This window comes from Podarcis tiliguerta (genome assembly GCF_965153285.1).
Source record: "Podarcis tiliguerta genome assembly, chromosome: 1".
Lineage (NCBI taxonomy): Eukaryota > Metazoa > Chordata > Lepidosauria > Squamata > Lacertidae > Podarcis > Podarcis tiliguerta.
The window spans coordinates 12,636,321-12,658,020 of record NC_139534.1 but is presented as its reverse complement, the minus strand read 5'-3'; the positions used below and the strand labels follow the sequence as shown (position 1 = coordinate 12,658,020).

Here is a 21,700-nt window from a genome sequence, read left to right as displayed (position 1 = left end):
AGGGGTACCTTTACCTTTAGCGTCTTAATAAAATCCCATACAGTGGTGCCTCGCAAGACGAAAAGAATCCGTTACGTGAGTCTCTTCGTCTAGCGGTTTTTTCGTCTTGCGAAGCAAGCCCATTAGCGGATTAGCGCTATTAGCGGTTTAGCGGCTATTAGCGGCTATTAAAGGCTTAAGGGATTAGCGGATTAGCTGCTAAAAGGCTATTAGCAGCTTAGTGCCTTAGAAAAAGGGGGTGGGGAGCGGGAAAAAACCCCCAGGAATCGCAAGACATTTTCGTCTTGCGAAGCAAGCCCATAGGGAAATTCGTCCTGCGAAGCACCTCCAAAACGGAAAACCCTTTTGTCTAGCGGGTTTTCCGTGTTGCGAGGCATTCGTCTTGCGGGGCACCACTGTATCTGTGTTGCTCCTTACATGGACACTGTTCTTGAGTAGCGTCAGGCAGTGGCGGAGGAAGCCGCTCAGGCACCTGGGGCGGGGTGCCCAGGGCAGGCGAGTCTCCCATAGGGGCGGGGTGCACTGCGGGCCTCCGTCGTCTGCCTGCCTCCTCCCACTCAGCCGCCCTACAGCTGAGGGGGAGGCAGCGGGCAGACCGTTTGGGCAGCATGGAGCCTGCGCACACCCAAGTCGCCGTGTCTCTCCCAGGAGAGAAGCATGGCTCGGGTGCACTGCAGGCCCCACGTGGTGAGTGCCGCCCGGCATTTTGTCACCCCCCTCAGTGGTGACACCTGGGGCGGCCTGTGCCCACTGCACCACCCCTGGCATCAGGGCCACAATAGGGGAAAGGTTCTGCAAATGTTTGAGCTACACCCAGAAGGGTTTGTTTTCCGTACAGTGGTACCTCGGGTTACATACGCTTCAGGTTACACATGCTTCAGGTTACAGACCCAGAAATAGTGCTTCAGGTTAAGAACTTTGCTTCAGGGTGAGAAAAGAAATTGTGTCACAGCAGCAGGAGGCCCCATTAGCTAAAGTGGTGCTTCAGGTTAAGAACAGTTTCAGGTTAAGAACGGACCTCCGGAACGAATTAAGTAACGTAATTTTCGCTCCATAACGCGCAGTTTTTTCCTCCTAGAAAGTAAGGGGAAATGTCTGTGCGTGTTATGGAGCGAATGCAGGGGAATCTGCTGCAGTTGTGAGTGGTCCGTGGCTCGCTTTGAAACAGCAAAGCGGGTGTAAGCGGCTCCTGTCAGCGAGCCGAGCCGGGAGGAGGGAGAGAAGCAGAGCGGGGTTGGCTGCTTTAAAACAACCCCGTGCTCTATGTCCCTCTCTCCTCCCCACTGAGCTCGCTAAGTAGCAGCAAAGCTTTTCAGCCAGCCTAGCCGGGAGGAGGGAGAGAAGCAGAGCAGGGTTGGCTGCTTTAAAACAACCCCGTGCTCTCTGTCCCTGCCTGCAGTTTTTTGCTGTCCGATTTTGGATTAGCCACTGTAGGGGCTGTGTGTGTGTGTGCTTGAGCTATCGTTCTCCTCCTCCTGCTTCCCGTTCACTCTCCCAGCGCCCCTGCGCTCTCCTGCGACTTTAGGATTGATACTCTGTGTTTCTGTGTGTGTGTGAGGCATCATTCTCCTTCTCTTGCTTCCCCTTCACTCCCCCAGCGCCCCGGCAACTTTAGGGCGACTTTAGCATGGATCCACATGGATCCTCAGGATTTTCGCATTGGGCTACCACAAACTCACCATCACATCACATGTCTGTGGCCACAGCATGAACTACAAAAATCATACATCCACTGTTTCGTTAAGAATATTTTTTTCTTGTTTTCCTCCTCTAAAAACTATGTGCGTGTTATGGTCTGGTGCGTGTTATAGAGCGAAAAATACGGTACTTAACCTGAGGTACCACTGTATAAGAGAAGGACTTTACATATATATGTACATACACTTGCCCAAAGCAAGCGTGCTAAGATGCCACAAGGGTGCTGTGCTAAATTTGGTCTTCACCCCCCCCCCTCCTCACAACTCTAGACAGTAGTTGACAGCAGTCCAGTAAAACTGTGCATTTTTCTATACAGTCATACCTCGAGTTGAATGTGCTTTGGGTTGAGTGCTTTCGGGTTGCGCTCTGCGGCAACCCGGAAGTAACAGAGCGCATTACTTCCGTGTTTCACCGCTCACGCATGCACACTCAAAATGGATCCCGTTCGCATCCCGAGGAACCACTGTAGTGCTCACTGACTCCTGGAAGGAATCAAAGGTGTGACATCGTGTGCCTATAATTTATCCCTCTGGCTACAATACTTACTGATGCTCTCAGAACTATTTGCACAGGGTGTTTCAAGCTGGATGTCAACTTGAGTGTCCCTTTCTAAGATTTCTGATATGGGAAACAAATTGGTATTGAACTCTCAAGTGAAGTCTGTTTAGCTCTGTTAAGCAATGGATTCAGCAGATTCTAGGAAGTGCTCCTCTTTTTTATTGATGCGGACGTAATTCTGACAGTATGTAGGCACTGAATGTGGTGCACAGAGACAATAGCACTTATTTATCTAATGGACCCCAATCATAAAAAAAAGAAATAAATTCTGTTCTTCAGAAACAACATTATGCCAGGCTCCTGCTAGTGTCAGCTCACAGATATCTTCTGTGAAACAGAAGGAAGAATTAGAGAGAATCTACAAGCAATTACTGCCAGGGCAGACATAATGTATAATTTCCAGCTATGGAAAGCACTTTAAATTACTGTCCTACGAATTATCCTGACTGTGCCAAATGGCAGGTGTTTGGCAGAAAGAAATAAAACCCATCTGAATATAGCATCCAACTGAGTCCAAAATTCAGTTGCTATGGATGTTGATTGCTGCTCCAAAAAGAACAGAGTGTATACTTTTGAAAAAATATAGGAAACATGGGTTCTACTGCCATCCCACGTGATCTTCAGATGGCACCAAAAGAAATATGTGTTCTGGAATTCTTTGGGTGCCAGTATTATTTTTTTCCTTGCTGTGAATGAGTGTTGTCCTCAAATTCCCGTTTTTATGTATACTTGATACAGTACTTATGAGCTACTGTGGTTTAAATGAGCAGACATTTGTGTTCAGAATAGCAACTCAGAAAGAAGCCAGATATTATGGTGCATTTGAGAGAGAGAGAGAGAGAGAGAGAGAGAGAGAGAATATATATATATATATATATATATATATATATATATATATATATTCAGAAGAATCTTTATTTGCATCAACCACTAGTCATAGCAATAAAATAAAATAAAATGTACTGAAGACAGAGGTAAAGGCTTAACTATACAAAATACATTTTGTAGGTTTACATCAATAATCAAATAATAAATCTTATTCGGATTGCCACCACTAAAAACTTTGTAGTTTTTGCTGTCACCTGATCATCTTGATCTGCTAAAAGGAAGGCCACAGTAGCAATGGTTGAGCGACCCAACATGGAGAATAGCAGAGGGGTAATAATAACCTCACTCCTCAAACCTTTATAAAGAGTTCAAGACAGAAGCTCATGAGCCACTGACTCAATACTGCCATCTCCACAGGGACATAACTGGTCTTCCAGAGATATTTTTTGAAATTGACCCTCAAATACAGTCGAAAGCAATATATTCAATCTTGTGGAAGTGAAAGCGCATCTATTTTGGAATTATCAAATTTTGCAAATAAGGTGCCAAAGTGTCAAAATGACTAGGTGGAAAATAATCATACCATGGAAAAAAATTTCCTTATCGTGGCCAAATTATTCTGTCGCTCGATATCATATAGGCCAGGCATCCCCAACCTGCGCCCTCCGGATGTTTTGGTCTACAACTCCCATCATCCCTAGCTATCAGGACTAGGGGTCAGGGATGATGGGAATTGTAGTCCAAAACATTTGGAGGGCCGAAGGTTGGGGGTGCCTGATATAGGAGCTGTCAGATTAAATTATTTGCTTTCTGAAGCCTGGTGTTAATAACTGTTGTGGTCATAAACCAGAAAAGTAAATCTTTTGGTTGACAATTTTAGTCCAAGCGCTCTCATGACAATCTTGCGATTCTAAGGGTAGTAGACCGGGGGGGGGGGGCGGTAAATTTAGCCAAAGCCAATAATTAAATGTCCTGCACCAAATTTGTAATTCAACAGAGGGGAGATTAGCCTCCAAGCGCAATGAGGTATTTGGAACACAGGATGGAACAGACAAAAAATGACCCTAGGAACTTAGATTGAACAGCTTCTGTAGATCCAAGATCTGATATGTTGTTGTTGTTTAGTCGTTCAGTCGTGTCCGACTCTTCGTGACCCCCTGGACCAGAGCACGCCAGGCACTCGTGTCTTCCACTGCCACCCGCAGTTTGGTCAGATTCATGTTTGTAGCTTCGAGAACACTGTCTAACCATCTCGTCCTCTGTCGTCCCCTTCTCCTTGTGCCCTCCATCTTTCCCAACATCAGGGTCTTTTCCAGGGAGTCTTCTCTTCTCATGAGGTGGCCAAACTATTGGAGCCTCAGCTTCACGATCTGTCCTTCCAGTGAGCACTCAGGGCTGATTTCCTTAAGAATGGATGCGTTTGATCTTCTTGCAGTCCATGGGACTCTCAAGAGTCTCCTCCAGCACCATAATTCAAAAGCGTCAATTCTTCGGCGATCAGCCTTCTTTATGGTCTAGCTCTCACTTCCATACATCACTAAAGCTCTGATATACACGTATATATATTTGTCTCATGATTTTTGGAGCAAAGACAAGAGAAGCCTTTTTAAAAAAACACAACACAATAAAAGCAAATTATAGCAAAATAATAAGCATTAACAGGCTCTTGAAGTTGTGAGGATCGTGGGAGAAATAATTGGATTTAACCTAATAAAGTTAATTTAATCTTTCTTACAGGGTTCCTTGATCTACTTTTACGGCGCAAAGACAAAGCTTATGATGTAGTGCATCAGTTACTCAAATTCTAGTTCAATTAGTAAAATTTATGCCATGCTTTGGAAAACGAAAACATTGAGGGTTGTTTTACCTGCTGCAATGTGATCTATATTTCATGGCATTGCTGTCCTTGAATTATTTTCTCTGCCCCCCCCCCCCGCAGAACAGCAAAAGGAAAAGAAGCAACTCTAAGCAGCACTTCCATAGCAGAGATATGAAAGGTAAAGAGGATGGGAGAGAAAAGCTGTCGTCTCTGGAATCCCAAGGATTATATGGCTGCCACCTGAATGGCTGTAATAAGGAGACTTCCCCCAGTGAACCTGCCAGTGAAAAACCGAAAGCAATTCCTCAAGAACCAAAGAGCTTTGAAGGCAAGGACAGGGGAGAGGCAAAACCAGAAACCGCAGGTCAGTGCACTGTACGCCAGGTGGCTTTTGCAAGATGTGTAAACAGCCTCCTTTTCAGCCCCCCAGGATGGAAGTCCTCACACCCACAGGAAGATTTTGTTGAATCCAGATTTCCCCAACTCCTAGCTGACCTTTCAAGGTATTTTTTTAATAAGAAAGGGATTCTAGCTTCAGGGTGAGCTCCCCCACCCCCTCTTTAGGGGGTTTGAAAAGATCAAGATAAAACAGCCAGTCCTTGGCATGTGGCAGCCTGAGATTCAGAGTAGACTCTTTGAGCTCATCCCATTATCAGCCGGCCTGATAAAACACTCAGCCCTTAATACAGTGACTGGAGAGCTACACCTCAGATAGTGTTTCAGCTCTGTGCGAAAGAGATTCTAAAGGGTACTGTTCTGATGCTTGAGACACCAGCAATTGATTTCTCATTAAGATGTTTGTAACCCTGGTGCCCTCGAGTTTTAAGTTTTGTTAGCGAGCACAGTTTTCCATGTGTCACAAAGCTTGCTGAGAAGCCTTTACAACAAAACAATACACAATAAAAGCAAGATATATCAAAATAATAAAGCATTAATTTAGGCTCTTGAAGTCGTGAGGATCGTGGGAGAAATGGTTGGATTTAACCTAATAAAGTTAATTTGATCTACCTTACAGGGTTCAAGGTACCTTACTTTTCAAGGTGGTTAGTTTATTCCATGTATTTATTAAAACATACCCCACTCCTCCTCATTCCTAAAGCACGACTCAGAACAGCTTACTAAAAATTAAAATCACAATTTCATTTTTTTAATATATATATATATATTTAAAACAAACATTACAACAGGGTAAAGTACGTGGAGCACTTTGAACATTTGAAAGCACATTCTAAATGCCAATAATTAAACAAATGGAAACTACACAATGTGTCAGGGAGGGATTTAGGCTGCATTCACACGACCGTTTATTCTGTTTCCCCAGTGTTTTTTTTTTACAGTTAACTTCTGCATTATGTTTGAATGCTCTTCCAATATAGTAGACTATTGCTCAAGTTTAGCACCCCTTTTCTTTGCAAACTGAAAAGTTCTGTTTGCAAATAACATGGAAATGAGCACTAAGCATGCACTATATTTCCAGAGGTGCCTTGTATATCATATGAAAGCTCAATGTGAACAATGAATCTTGGTGCATCCTATCATGCCGACAGGCCACCTCCATTCAGCATCATTGGCTGACGTAGGGAGATGTTTGAAAGCTCATGCTGATATTCTGTCATGATGAGATACATCTCACCAGAACAGGGATTGCCAAACTTCTTGGGATTTTGAGAGAGTGCTGGAGATGCCAGGCACAAAATACCGTATTTTTCGCTCTATAAGACACACCTTTAGAATTTCTTTCCCCATGAGAAAGAGCCCCTGATTTCTCACATGAACCGATACAAGAAACTCTGCCATTGATCTTCCAACTTGTTGTTTTTGGGTTTTCGCAGACCAAAAGGCAGACCAAAAACCCATACCTATAGAAGCTGGCCGAAAATATGTAAATAGCGCACTGCTGTCTGATCCTTTCCAGTCCTCCCACCCATCTCAGTGCAGTGTTGGTAAGCCGAAGGCAAAGACATCCGTGGTTAAGCCGTCTGTCCCCACAGCCCATCTTGAAATAAAACCAGAGGATTCAGTCAAGAAAAGAGGTACAAGAGATTTGTTTGCTCTGAAGTGCAAGCCAGTGCATTTTTTTTCTTACTTCCAAAGCTTTTATTAACCTTACCAAAAATTCTGTGTAGCCGTTCAGTTTTAGTAATCTTTAAAAGAAGCATCGTATGTCAATGCTGTTTTTGTCTTCTCTGTAAAGTAGGAGTGGGGAACCTCTGGCCCTCCAGATGTGGTTAGTGTTAAGTTGTGGGTGAACATATCAGACGACACAGCGATTCTTCAAAGGCTCTTGTTTATTCACAGGCCAGGCCAGAACTGAACTGAAGGGTTCAGCCAGCCTGCTTATATAGAGCTCCAGTACAACGTAACTGTAACAATTTTCTAAAACTATCCAATCACTGAATGTCAGGGTTTCGATCCCTTATTTGCATAACTATCTACAGTATCCCCCTGCTGGCCCAGGGTGAGAACTTCAGTACATAACACCTAGACTACATCTGAAAACATCCTGATCACTGACCACGCTGACATGCATTCCAACATGCCCCAGGGTAAAACCTGGACGCATGTCGTTTGGGGCCGTGTTCCTGCGCAGGGGTGTAGCATTGGGAGGCTGCCAGGACGATCACCCTGGGCACATTTTTTTTTTGGGGGGGGGGAGGCACTGCTAACGCTGCCCTCCCCAAGTCAGCCCTGTGCCACTTTGCAAGGCTGGAATCTGATCAGACCCCAGCCTTGCAAAGCAGCACAGGACCCTGTGTCACTTTGCAAGGCTGGGACTACTCCAGCCTTGCAAAGTGGCTCAGGGATGCTGTTGCTCAAGTGGCAACAAGGCCTGGGTTGGTGTGCAGCGGGCTTCATTCACCTCCTGGTATGCACACATGTGCTCCCTGGGCGCCTTGACAACATGCTCCACTGCTGCTCCTGCGTGAGCACATGCATCTTTCAGGGCTGTGAGCTCATGGGAGCCAGGTGACTCGCACAAGAACACAACCCCCCAAACGCGATGTTCCACTTAAATCGGGACAATTGAGGCGTCTGACTGAGTTCTGACTGGGTGTAGTGAGATTTGGGGTCCAGCGATAACTAGAGAGCCACAACTTTCCCAGACCTGCCTTAAGGCAGCCCAAGTGTCCTTGGTGGTCATTCTGCCTCTTTATCCATGAAGACCACCATTTTCACGGCTCAGACAAAAATGTATGTAGCGAACTGTGTTTTGCATTATCGCTCTAGTATTTCATGGAACGTATCAAGTGCAAATAAACTGTGAGATGCAAGCAAGGTTTGTTCTTTGCTTACTGCTCACGGTTTGGAGTGGTAGGGGAACCCATGAGTCCATGTTCTGATGTAATATTAGGCCAAACCATGGTTTCGCTTGCAGCAGCTCAGCGGGAGATGAGAAGGGGCAAAGCACCTGTGATTTCAACAGCATGGTGGTGCACCCATATGAAACTATAGTTTTGTTTGGCTGTGGTTTAAAGTGATGTGATAATCAGGCCAGTATGGCATAATATAAGGGTGAGAGAGAGTTCACTATCTCTGTCTTCTTCTATCGTCCTCCACAAGTCGCAGAATTACTGTGTGCAGCAGGGAAGCCCTGTCTATTTCATAATGAAATTGCCATTTTGCAAATGACGGTTTCTTTACAAATGGGTGTCGTTCTGCTTGCACAAAGCGCTCGTTGGCGCTACGTCAAATTGCAGCCCAACACATCTGGTGCTTCTTAGTGCAATTTTTCTCACTTCCAGTTTAAAATTGACAGCAGAAGGATAGCTGACGGTTGTTTGCTGTTACAGGTCCGAACATTGAAAAATCTGTAAAAGATCTTCAGCGATGCACTGTTTCGCTGACAAGATACCGCATGATGATTAAAGAGGAGGTGGATAATTCTGTGAAGAAGATTAAGGCTGCCTTTGCAGAACTACATAGCTGGTAAGTAGGTGAGGGACAAGGAAGTCAGGTGAGATATTTCAGAAGTCCATTCCGTTAGGGGACCATTCCAGTCTCACTGGACTTACTCCACAAAGAAAATAAGAGCACTTGAGACCTTAGCACATTTTATGTTCTTTGGTTGCTGGTCTCAGAGGTAAGAATTTCAAGGACCTATTAACCAAGATTTTACTCAAGCAGGTAAATGCAGCTTAGTTGTTTTTCATGCCACATTGGGGGAAAGACAGCTCTGCCAATATAAGTTTTGTTCTTGTTATTTCTGAAATGTTTTCCTGTAGCACAGCAACAACAAAACAAATTTGGGATCCCATCCAAACCTGTACCAAAGTTTTGCAACAAAGCAGATGTACAATGCAAAATTTTGGCGCAGATTTGGAGTTGGCCCCAGATTATGGGGTTCATAGTTAATGAAGCTGTGAAAAGCATTTGGGGAGATAAATCACATATGGGGGTGGGGAAATGATTCTGCCCTCTTTTCACCTTTTGCTGCCAAAATCAGATCGCACCCATTCTTTCTATGTAACTAGGACAGTTCTGTTTTATAAACATGTAACTTCTATAGTCCTGTCTAACCTGATGTACAAATAATTTTTCTTCAGAACCTTACCCCTTGCCATTGTGCAGAGGCGAAACTGGTCTTTATTTCACCCGGGTCAAAGACCCAGTTTGGCACACACAGACTGGGAGCCTCATTGGCACCCCAATGAAGGTTTCTCCAGGGCAAAAAACCTGGCTAGCCCCCCACCCCACGTAGCTACAGTACTGCATTGTGGGTGGTGGGCCAATTTCATCACTAGAATAAAAGGGATTATAATTAATAATTTCTTGCTTGCATTTCACCAACAGGTCACAGGGTGGGTAATAGTATCCCAAGTTTCACAAGTATTTTGAGGCTGAAACTACACCTGACACACATGCTTGCGTAATTTGTATCATAGGTAAAGGTTAAGGGACCCCTGACAATTAGGTCCAGTCGTGACCGACTCTGGGGTTGCGGCGCTCATCTCGCTTTATTGGCCAAGGGAGCCGGCATAAAGCTTCCGGGTCATGTGGCCGGCATGACTAAGCCACTTCTGGCGAACCAGAGCAGCGCACGGAAACGCCGTTTACCTTCCTGCCAGAGCGCTACCTATTCATCTACTTGCACTTTGACGTGCTTTCGAACTGCTAGGTTGGCAGGCGCAGGGACCAAACAACGGGAGCTCACCCCGTTGCAGGGATTCAAACCGCTGACCTTCTGATTGGCAAGTCCTAGGCTCTGTGGTTTAACCCACAGCGCCACCCGCGTCCCTATTTGTATCATACCTGACTTTTAATTTAGTTTATCTGTATTTCAACTTGTTCAATTGCTTCCAGTTTTATTTATTTTTGTATAAAACAACTAGCAAATGTGAATAATGATGATGATGATGCTTCTCTTGAGAGAGATCAAGAGCAGTTGGAGGGGGGGCTGCAGGTTTTTTTTAGCAAAGTACAGAGAATGGGAGCTGCTGAACCCTTTCTCACTCCAGCCATTTTTACAAGGTTTCAGACTCCTGCAGCTGCTTTTGATTATAGAAATGTTCCAGGCGAAGAAACACACACACAGAACGGCCTGCTATCTAGTTTCATCTTTAGCAGCCGAGGGCACAAGGCCAATGATAGCAGCTCCAACAGGAAGTCTTCTATCTATGTCTGACTTTCTAATTCTCACCATGCTTCTGATGGGAAGACACTGATTCTGAATGAGCAGATTCCCACTGCTGCCTCCCTCCTCTTCCCTGCTCCAAATAGTCACCTAATCAACAAACGATGCTCTTCCTGTCCTTTTAGCATACAGTACATGTGTAGAACAGTTGGGTGGCACGTACTGCAGTAATAAAACAAAAGATAGGTAAAGGTAAAGGGACCCCTGACCATTAGGTCCAGTCGTGACCGACTCTGGGGTTGCGGTGCTCATCTCGCTTTATTGGCCAAGGGAGCCGGCGTACAGCTTCCGGGTCATGTGGCCAGCATGTGGCGAACCAGAGCAGCACACAGAAACATCATTTACCTTCCCACCGGAGTGGTACCTATTTATCTACTTGCACTTTGACGTGCTATCGAACTGCTAGGTTGGCAGGAGCAGGGACTGAGCAACGGGAGCTCACCCCGTCACGGGGATTCGAACCACCGACCTTCTGATCGGCAAGCCCTAGGCTCTGTGTTTTAGACCACAGCGCCACCCGCTTCCCTTAAAAATAGGGAGGACTTATTTCCTAGCTTTAAAGGAGCCAGATATAATTTTTTAAAAGAGAGAGAGAAAAAATGTTGTCTAAATATAAAAGCATGCCAGGATGGGATACGCACATGTGTGTATACACACACAAAGATATTTGCATGCAGTAGAGTTTTCGCCGCACCTGCAAAACGGAAGCTGTCCCTCTGCTGTCACTGGATGATTGTATACAGATGTGATGCAGCTGTTTGCTCTGCTGACTAGGAGGCCCCTCAGCGACTCGGTCAGAAGGACCAAGTGCATTGTGTTTAGCAGTGAAAAGCCTCTTTGCAGCATGGTCTGTGTAGCACAGCAGGGCTGCAGTGGGAAGAAGACATCACCCCTGTGGGGAGAGCAGGGGATCCAAGAGATCCACTGCATGATCTGGAGTGGTCCCATCGGACACAGCAGGGCTTAGTTTCTGAGTTAAGTGTGCACTCGCATGAGTGCCTCAGCACAGCCCTGATCTCACCTGGCCAGTACCTTTCAGGTAAGCCGCAGCAACACAGGAATCAGGAAGACAGTTCTGCCCCAAATTACTGCTGTGCTACCGATGAAAAGTAAACATCTGTTCCTAGGACCATTTGGTCTGTCGTTTGCCACTGTTGCAAAGCAAACTGTGGGAAAGAAATTACCGTATTTTTCGCTCTATAAGACGCACCAGACCACAAGACGCACCTAGTTTTTGGAGGAGGAAAACAAGAAAAAAAATATTCTGAATCTCAGAAGCCAGAACAACAAGAGGGATCGCTGTGCAATGAAAGCAGCAATCCCTCTTGTTGTTCTGGCTTCTGGGATAGCTGTGCAGCCTGCATTCGCTCCATAAGGCGCACACACATTTCCACTTACTTTTTAGGAGGGAAAAAGTGAGTCTTATAGAGCAAAAAATACGGTACCTAGATGTCATTGTGTTATGTGCGGAGCTGACCAGAGAAACAGCTCACCTCCTTTTGCCTCTCAAACGTTTCCATGCGCCAAATGGCTTAGGCCAAGCATTAAGTTCAGTGTATTTAAATATTTGGAAATGTGCAGCTAGTACTTTCAGAGCTTCACCAGATTCTTTCAAGAAATTGGTTCCAGAGTAACACTGCGGGTGCGGGAGGGAGGCAGAGAGAGGAGTAATTCCAGACGCTATTATCAATCCTAAGAAAACTTATATAGAATGAATCCACGAGCAATAAAAAGCAGGAAGTGGGTGGAAAGCCAAAGTCAGCACTGATAGAATTCTTTTACTTACATACAAGAGGTGAGGGGTGTGGTATTAGCTGTATAAACACCAGAACAGTTTAGTTCTGCTGGGTGAGGAAAATGGGGTGGCTAATGTTTGCTTTCAGTCCAACATTGTGTTCAGGCTCTGTCTATATTAATACCACATAGTGTCAGAGCAAAGACTACCCTCTGCTTCTAGGTAAAGGTAAAGGGACCCCTGACCATTAGGTCCAGTCGCGGACGACTCTGGGGTTGCGGCGCTCATCTCGCTTTATTGGCCAAGGGAGCCGGCGTACAGCTTCCGGGTCATGTGGCCAGCATGACTAAGCTGCTTCTGGCGAACCAGAGCAGTTCACGGAAACGCCGTTTACCTTCCCACCGGAGTGGTACCTATTTATCTACTTGCACTTTCACGTGCTTTCGAACTGCTAGGTTGGCAGGAGCAGGGACCGAGCAACGGGAGCTCACCCCGTCGCCGAGATTCGAACCGCCGACCTTCTGATTAGCAAGCCCTAGGCTCTGTAGTTTTTTTTTTCCCCAGTGGCATATGGTGGCAGTTTATTTTTTATTTTTTTTGTAATCATATTTATTAGTTTTCCCAAACCCTAGGCTCTGTGGTTTAACCCACAGCGCCACCCGTGTCCCTGCTTCTAGGTAGCAGCATCTTTTGCAGAATTTGATTTCTAGCCCTCTAAATGCTGGCCTCTGAGTTTTTCCCAGACATTTTCCAGACATCTACTCTGGATAAACAACCAAAGATGGGTGAATACCCTTTTGTATGCTGCAAGCTTAGAACATTAAACTAAATCTTCCCAAAGTTCAGAGAGCTTGGGGAGAGCTCTGTGTAGGCAGCCTGCTTTCCTTCATGCATCCAGGCTATGATCCTGCAAAACAAAAGTGTTCAGTATGTGTTTGGCCAGCGGTTGCAAAGGTTAGGGTGAATAAACCCACTTTGCAAAATGTTGGATCCAATTATTTTTATTACAGAATAGAGTTTTTTGTTACAGTGTTTTTCAGGTATTTTAACTATATCCTAGAGAGTTTACTCTTGGACTTTGGCCCAGTTGCTTTATATTATATCACATATTTAAATCTCTCCCCACCCCCCAGCAAGCTTAATTCTTGTATCCAGAATAAGAATGAAGCATAATCTGGTTTGTTATTCAAATCTTGTGCACAATGGATATAGCTGAGGTAATAATGGAACAGTGTTGTATTCCAGAGCATGGCAAAAATTATGTAATTTAATGGCTATCTTCCTGGGGTCCTAGCTGAATAGAGAGCCTACCTACATGTTTCCACCCAGCCAGGCAGTGGTTCTATTCATCAGTCATTTGACAAAGCTTCTAATCACTTTTCTAGATCTGCAATCATGCATATATTTGCATTAAGCACCCAGGTAATTATTTTGTCTCTTGTTATGCACATTCCATTGAAGAGATGCACAGCTCGTACAGTTGAAGGGGCCTCTTTTTGTCTCATAAATGAACAAAAAGTAGTTTCACCATATTTAGGGTTTGAGATGCCAGCTGACAATCAACTAATCTTGTTCCCTAAAAAATATTTCCAGTTCTAAGCATCCATCTAAACATAAACAATTCTTTTTATTAGTGCTTTACCCGAATTCCTTTTCTACACTCCATGCAAATGGAGCAGTTGTTGCAGCAGCAGTGAAAAGATCCTTTGGCCTTAACCTACAAATTTACATGTGGGGTGTGGGCCTTTTGTTGATGTTTTTATCAGCACTTCTGGAAGTTTCCCCCCCTCATGTACTACATAATCACTATGGCTTGGTGGTGCTGATGTCCCAAAGATTATCTGTGCAAGTGGATATGCGCCTTCGTTTCCACCCTCATTTCAGTTTGTTTTCATTTGTGTGGGTGCAGAAGCCAGCAGAACTCTAGAATGCAGAATTCCCACTAATAAAATTTCTCACTAGATGGGGGATTTGAAGCAGCAAGGAAACCATTTATGTTGTTTACTCTAAAGCCCTTCAAGGCAGCCAACTTCCAATAACACTGTGAGCCAAGTTCTCCGTATGGGGAGGGAGAGAGAGACATTTTTTTGGCCTTTTGGAAACAGCAGGAAGCCAGCCCGAATTAGCAATCGCCACACAAAACCTGGATCTTCTCTGAGATGGTTTCATGCTGTCTTTAGAGACCTTCCCAAACATGCATTGGCTGCTTAATTTGCCATGGGCAAGCACTCAACATACACTTCAGATTTCACAGTGCTGTCTCTTACTTCAAAGGACCATGTAACTTTGCCTGTGAGGAGTAGTAAATCAGGGCAAAGGCAGAGACACATATCTAAAGAGAATTCACAGCAGATTTTTCCTGACATTGCAATGCGTGTGACAGACAGACATATCACGGATTCCGTCATCAGTCCTGCCCCTTCTCACTATTTCCCTTTTCCTTCTGCCCTAATTTTTGCCCCCAGTTGTGCCACATGTACCTCTATCTGCTGATATGTTCATCCTTTATCTTTTTAATAAATAAATAAACAGCAGCATTTAAACACTGTTGCAGAAGTGCTCTGGAGACTGAGCATTTAGGCGATTTCATGGGTGCCAACAGGTCAGCGCTACTCACGGCAAGTCCATGCTGCAAACTTACAAAATCATCTGCCTCAGCAGCAAATGTTCCCACCCCCACTCCCCAAATCCAACAACCAGCTTGACGAGAAAGTTCGGATTGATTTTGTTAAGTTGTGGGTGAACATATCAGACGACACAGCGATTCTTCAAACAGCTCTTGTTTATTCACAGGCCAGAACAGAACTGAACTGAAGGGTTCAGCCAGCCTGCTTATATAGAGCTCCACTAGAACGCAACAGTAACCACTTTCTGTAACTATCCAATCACTGAACGTCACTTTCAATCCCTTATTTGCATATGTGGACCTGAGTGAAAACTATCTACAGTATCCCCCTGCTGGCCCAGGGTGAGAACTTCAGTACATAACAGATTTGGTGAAAGTGCTTCCAAACTTTACCCACTACTGAACACCGGTATTATTTTACCCCACAAAAATGTGAGAATAGTTATTGGTCACTGTAAAAGCCTTGTGGTTGTTGGTTGTTGTTCTTGGCATCCGTCTGTCTCAAGAGACAGTGGAGTGTGCCTCCAGGGGTGAAGTCAAACTGCTGCATTAACAGCATCGAAGTGACCCCCTCCAGGGGCGCAAGCCTGAACAGTGTGTTTGGAGGTCCTGGGCTAACCAGACAACATGACCTCCCTCTTGGCCTCACTGATGTGGCCCAAGGGAAAGCAGAGCAATATGTTTGGCACCAGCTTGGCTTCAGGAGTTGCCAGAAGGAGGCTACAAGGTGCCATCTATCCATCTTAGAGACTGCACTCCGGAGTTGTGTAGAATTTACTCCTTAGCCTCCTTAGCCTCCTCTTCTCCCGAAGATATCCTGCACAGCAGTGGAGGGAGTAGACTGACTGATTAAGAGATGTGCTTTCTCTTGAGTAGGGAGGGACCACTGATTCAGCCCATCTTGTTAAGTTGTGGGTGAACATATCAGACAACACAGCGATTCTTCAAACAGCTCTTGTTTATTCACAGGCCAGAACTGAACCGAACTGAAGGGTTCAGCCAGCCTGCTTATATAGAGCTCCACTAGAACGCAACAGTAACCACTTTCTGTAACTATCCAATCACTGAACGTCACTTTCAATCCCTTATTTGCATATGTGGACCTGAGTGAAAACTATCTACAGTATCCCCCTGCTGGCCCAGGGTGAGAACTTCAGTACATAACACATCTGATCCCCGGTTCCCTGTAAACGCATACCAAACCCCAAGAGCTGCTATCTGAGCCCAGGCCGGTCTCCCCTGGCTCCGCATGAGCGAACATACCCCACCACGACGCATGGTGTTAACACTGTATTGCACTGTACCACATTGTTCCTGTTATAAGAAAAAACTGCTCCTTCTTATAATAGTTCCCTAAAATCCCCTACACTCTCTCTCAAGCTGAAGAGCTAGGAGAAATTGCCACTGAGTTCCAAGTCAAACCCTTTAAAAATATATTAAATAGGAATTGGGGAGTGGAGGGAGGGAGGGAGGGAGGGAGGGAGAGACAATAGCTACGCAGTATTGTAATGGTTTTGCAGTAATATCTCATACCACGCAGAAGGAAGATGGGGGTGTTTGTAACTGGGTCACTGGGGTCCGTCATGGGCAAGTAACATGGGGGGGGGTGCTTGGCGCTGCCCCAGCTGCCAGACCTCTCCATTTTTACAGATGTTCCTTCCTGATACCGGACCAACATTTTGACCAGCAGCACTTAGAGAGCCTATGCATAGGGCGCCATCTGCTGGAGATTGCATCTCAGCTGCGCCCAGAGCCGAATCGCTAAATCAAATCCAGACCACAAAAAAAAACAAAACGATTTTCCCAATAGGTGCAGGAAATAATATGCACTAATGCTAATTTGAGTCATGCTTGCAGAACCGGGGGGGGGGGGGGTAGGCAGCAAAATAGCAGCACCCACACAGAAGGGTATTGGCAGGCTCTGTGTAACCCCAAGTTTTGCAGATTCTCAAAAAAGCAAAGGGGTGTGGGAATAGAACGGCATTGCTGAAATAGGAGGACAGAAGCAAACGCGTATGCAGGGTGGAATGAACTGCCTTACTGTCTGGATAGGCCGCTCTATATTGCACATTCCACATTGGGGTTGTAGAGCCCCATGAGTAGAAACGTTCTTCAACTACCAAGACATGAAAGCACTGCAGGAGCTCAAATCTGTTGCTCCTTTACAAGAGAAGAATTCTAAGATTCTGCCCAGGAGGAACATCTTTTGTCAAAATGCCTTGGGGGCTGCGCTATGTTTAATGAGACTGTTTCCTACACCTATTCGGAACACCTCCTTTTGTGATGTGCCCTTTTGTGACATTTGTTGTTGTTGTTGTTTAGTCGTTTAGTCATGTCTGACTCTTTGTGACCCCATGGACCAGAGCACGCCAGGCACTTCTGTCTTCCACTGCCTCCCGCAGTTTGGTCAAACTCATGCTGGTAGCTTCAAGAACACTGTCCAGCCATCTCGTCCTCTGTCGTCCCCTTCTCCTTGTGCCCTCCATCTTTCCCAACATCAGGGTCTTTTCCAGGGAGACTTCTCTTTGCATGAGGTGGCCAAAGTATTGGAGCCTCAGCTTCACGATCTGTCCTTCCAGTGAGCACTCAGGGCTGATTTTCTTAAGAATGGATAGGTTTTTTCTTCTTGCAGTCCATAGGACTCTCAAGAGTCTCCTCCAGCACCATAATTCAAAAGCATCAATTCTTCGGCGATCAGCCTTCTTTATGGTCCAGCTCTCACTTCCATACATCACTACTGGGAAAACCATAGCTTTTACTATACGGACCTTTGTTGGCAAAGCGATGTCTCTATTTTTTAAGATGCTGTCTTGGTTTGTCATTTTAGGCATTCTTAAAATATTTATTAGGTGAAGAAGCTGGTTAAAATGGACAGGTAAAGATAAAGGACCCCGGGTGGTTAAGTCCAGTCAAAGGTGACTATGGGGTGCGCATAGTCCATGTTTATGATGATTTATATCCCTCCTTTAGATGGAATGATTCTCAAGGTTTAATGCAGAAACACACACACACCAGTCCGTATCAGTATCCCCTCCCTCTGAGCTAACCACACATTGGTTACAGCCGCCATAGCAGCAAAATATAACCAGTCCTGGCATGATGTGACTGTAGCTTGTTTTGTAAGGCTGCAGTCCTGGGCACACTTTCCTGTGTGTTCAGTGATGCTTGCTTCTGAGTTGATATATGTAGGACTTGCATGGGAAACCTGGGGCAAAATACCATCACCACTAGCCAAATTGTGGCATTTGTAATCACTGCGTTCTGTTGGTAACAGCCAAGTAATTCTCTTAAGATAAATTGCACAGGCTTGAATTTAATAAAGTAGCGACATATGATGAATTACTATCACGGCACTCAGAAATTTGCCCATGCTTTATATCTTCCCAGAAATTGCTTATAATATATGCCCAAACTGCCAAGGTACTGTCCGTATGTCCTTCGAAAGAAAATAATAATTTTAAATCTCATGTTTTTAATTTTCAGCATCATAGACAAAGAAGTCTCTTTAATGGCAGAAGTTGACAAAGTTAAAGAGGAAGCCAGTAAGTAAAGATGAAAGTAAATGGGAATATTGTATGCTTTGAAACAATTGGGAAGGGGTGTTTATAGCTGCTTTTGCAGAAATAAAAACAATCATTCATCTGTTCAGAAGCGGCATTGTATGTTTCACTACATAAAGTTTTTGGATTGCAGGTAGAATGGCACCTAGGTTTTGTGCCAGATGTTCTGGCCTGAAATTGCACTTTTAAGAGTAATGAGGGTTGCTGTGCCTTCAACAATAAGGCTACACATGGTTATTGGATTGAGAGTAGGGTTTGAAATGTTAACCACCCCCCTCTCCAAAAAAGCAGGTTTCTAACTATGAAAGTAGGCTTTAATGGAATTGGGTGAATTCTTACGAGCCAAAGGCATGGGCAGGGAGGGCAGTGGCGTAGCGTGGGGGGTGCAGGGGGGGCCGGCCGCACCGGGCGCAACATCTGGGGGGGCGCGCTCGCACTCGCAGCTCTCTGCCCCTACCTGGCTCACTCTCTCTCTCTCACTGCAGTGCTGGCTGTGCGAATCCGATCCGAGCCGCCGGGTCGCCGCCCACTGTGGAGGGGAGGGTGCCAGGCGTGCGGTGCGGTGCGGAGAGAGAGCGAGGGACTATCTGGGGGAGGGACAGTGCAGGGGGGGCGCAAATTACTTGCCTTGCCCCGGGTGCTGACAACCCACGCTACGGCACTGGGCAGGGGTCACAGTGGGATTTGTAGTGTTCAGCGCCAGGGTGGTCTTGCACACCTCTTTGCGTAAGATTGCACCCAGTCTCACACAAGTGGATTTGGGCAACCTTGCTCACACCACATCTCAGGTTTTTCCTGAGAGTGTTGTTGCCTCCAGGAGAGCTTTTTTCAAGATCTGCCAGGTGCTGCAGGTGCCACAAGGAAAGCAAGTGACCGAGAAGTGGGCCCTCCCACCAACCTGTCAAAGTTGGCCTGTGAAGGGTGCAGAGATTGTGGATCTGGGCTGCAGGCAAGGTAGAATTCCTGTTCTGACATTAAACGCATGTTAAACCTTCTTGTTTGGCAGTGGAAATCTTAACCGCTCGTCAGAAAAAAGCTGAAGAATTGAAGAGGTTAACAGATTTGGCTAGCCAAATGGCAGAGTCTCAGCTGGCTGAACTGAGGGCTGAAATTAAGGTTAGTCTGTGTGGCCATTTCTTTTGAGCTTGTCCGTGCCTCCTTTCCTGTAGCGTACGAACCAGACACACAATAATTCATTCCTCAAATACAGGGTTGGGGTTTTTTTCAAAACAAAGTGCAGATCTGACTTCCTAGGTAGGTCATAGAATCATAGACGAGTCAAGTCCAACCCCCTGCAATGCAGAGAACTCATCTAAAGCATCCATGAATTTCACTTAATGTCATGAAATTAAAAGGTTGGCCTCTGTTGAACCCAGAGACGGTAAAAACAAGATTTAAACTCTTCCTTCTAATCTTTTGCCCTTAGAGAAATATTCCGTGAACCTTGCATGTACTGCAGTAACTTTGCTGCAGTTCTTAGCATTTTGTTTTATTCCCTACCTCGAATATTCCTCTGTCCCCAATTATGCATTTTGCTGCTGTTTAGGTAAAGGTAAAGGGACCCCTGACCATTAGGTCCAGTCGTGACCAACTTTGGGGTTGCGGTGCTCATCTAGCTTTACTGGCCAAGGGAGCCGGCGTACAACTTCCGGGTCATGTGGCCAGCATGACTAAGCTGCTCCTGGCGAACCAGAGCAGCGCATGGAAACGCCATTTACCTTCCCGCTGGAGCGGTACTTACCAGTATTTATCTACTTGCACTTTGACGTGCTTTCGAACTGCTAGGTTGGCAGGAGCAGGGACCGAGCAACAGGAGCTCACCCCGTCACGGGGATTCGAACCGCCGACCTTCTGATCGGCAAGTCCTAGGCTCTGTGGTTTAACCCACAGCGTCACCCGTGTCCCTATGCTGCTGTTTATAGATTACCTATTGGAATTACCGTAGCATTGTTGTTATGCTGGCTATTGAAATGTATGTGGACGTGGATATGGATATAGATTAGATATAGATATAGATATAGATATAGATAGATGCACACATTTTGATGTGTGTATGAGCATGGAGTGCTAATCAAAACAAGGCATGTGGGGTGGGATTGCAGGACCATCACAGACGTTGGACATTGCTTGTGAATACATTAGCGTTGAGCAACAACAAAAAATGCCATTCATAGTTTCCCTCCCAGTGTTGCGAAAGTTTTGGATATTCTTTTGAGGTTTGTGCTCAACTTCCTCTGCGCTAGAGCACAGGATCATCCTTCAATCAGTGCCGGAGTTACGTATAAGCTAAACAAGCTATAGCTTAGGGCCCCACTCTCTTGGGGGCCCCAAAAATATTTAAAGGGAATAAAATCTGAATGTACATTTCCAAAATATAAGATAAAAAACAAATAAAATAAACCTACATACAGCAACAGTGTTTTGTGTTGTGTAGGCTCCTATGATGTAAGTAATGGGCCACACCTGCTCACCTGCTCCCTAAAATATCACATATAAAGGGCCCCATTACCTTCAGTAGCTTAGGGCCTCATCAAACCTAAATCCGGCCCTGCCTTCAATCCACTTTTTTTCTTTTAACAACTGACAAGCATTTCCCAGATCATGAGATGGAAGGGTATTGTTCTTTTCGTGCTGCATCAATAGGTGTGAGGACATTTCACAAAGCCTAAAATGTACCCCAACGCTTTAAGACTGGAGTGTGCTACTCTCCAAAAGGCTCGAGATTCAGCAGATGAGGCGTTAAAATTATTTTGTATTGGGCAGGCTTCTTTGACATCTCCTTTATTACCTGGTCCTGTATATCTGAAGGAGCGTCTCCACCCCCATCATTCTGCCCGGACACTGAGGTCCAGCACCGAGGGCCTTCTGGCGGTTCCCTTACTGCGAGAAGCCAAGCTACAGGGAACCAGGCAGAGCGCCTTCTCGGTAGTGGCGCCCTCCCTGTGGAACGCCCTCCCACCAGATGTCAAAGAGAACAACAACTACCAAACTTTTAGAAGACATCTGAAGGCAGCCTTGTTTAGGGAAGCTTTTAATGTTTGATGTATTACAGTATTTTAATATTTTTTTGGAAGCCGCCCAGAGTGGCTGGGGAAGCCCATCCAGATGGGCAGGGTATACCGTATTTTTCGCCCTATAGGACGCACCGGCCCATAGGACGCACCTAGATTTGGGGGGGGGGGGGGAATAAAGGAAAAAAAAAATTTCCCCCAGGCGCAGGGCTGGGGCAGGGGAAGCCCGAGCT

General features: G+C 45.5%; 1 protein-coding gene and 2 long non-coding RNA genes across 5 annotated transcripts in view; 2 read left to right on the top strand and 1 right to left on the bottom strand.

Moving 5' to 3' along the window:
• The window catches only part of LOC310665347, a 122,193-nt gene that overhangs the window by 90,583 nt on the left and 9,910 nt on the right, over window positions 1-21,700 (top strand). The gene's annotated exons all lie outside the window — the stretch shown is intronic.
• The window catches only part of SPATS2L (spermatogenesis associated serine rich 2 like), a 64,315-nt gene that overhangs the window by 36,583 nt on the left and 6,032 nt on the right, over window positions 1-21,700 (top strand). For all 3 annotated transcript variants that reach the window (XM_083409491.1, XM_083409490.1, XM_083409489.1), the window contains exons 5-9: window positions 5,024-5,267; window positions 6,736-6,936; window positions 8,695-8,830; window positions 18,380-18,438; window positions 19,463-19,572. In XM_083409491.1, coding sequence (XP_083265617.1) covers window positions 5,024-5,267; window positions 6,736-6,936; window positions 8,695-8,830; window positions 18,380-18,438; window positions 19,463-19,572 — 750 coding nt within the window. The remainder of the gene's footprint in view (window positions 1-5,023; window positions 5,268-6,735; window positions 6,937-8,694; window positions 8,831-18,379; window positions 18,439-19,462; window positions 19,573-21,700) is intronic.
• LOC310665379 overlaps window positions 11,929-21,700 on the bottom strand; it is a 142,294-nt gene continuing 132,522 nt past the window's right edge. The window contains exon 3 of the long non-coding RNA XR_014505441.1: window positions 11,929-11,980. This is a non-coding gene — a long non-coding RNA (uncharacterized lncRNA). The remainder of the gene's footprint in view (window positions 11,981-21,700) is intronic.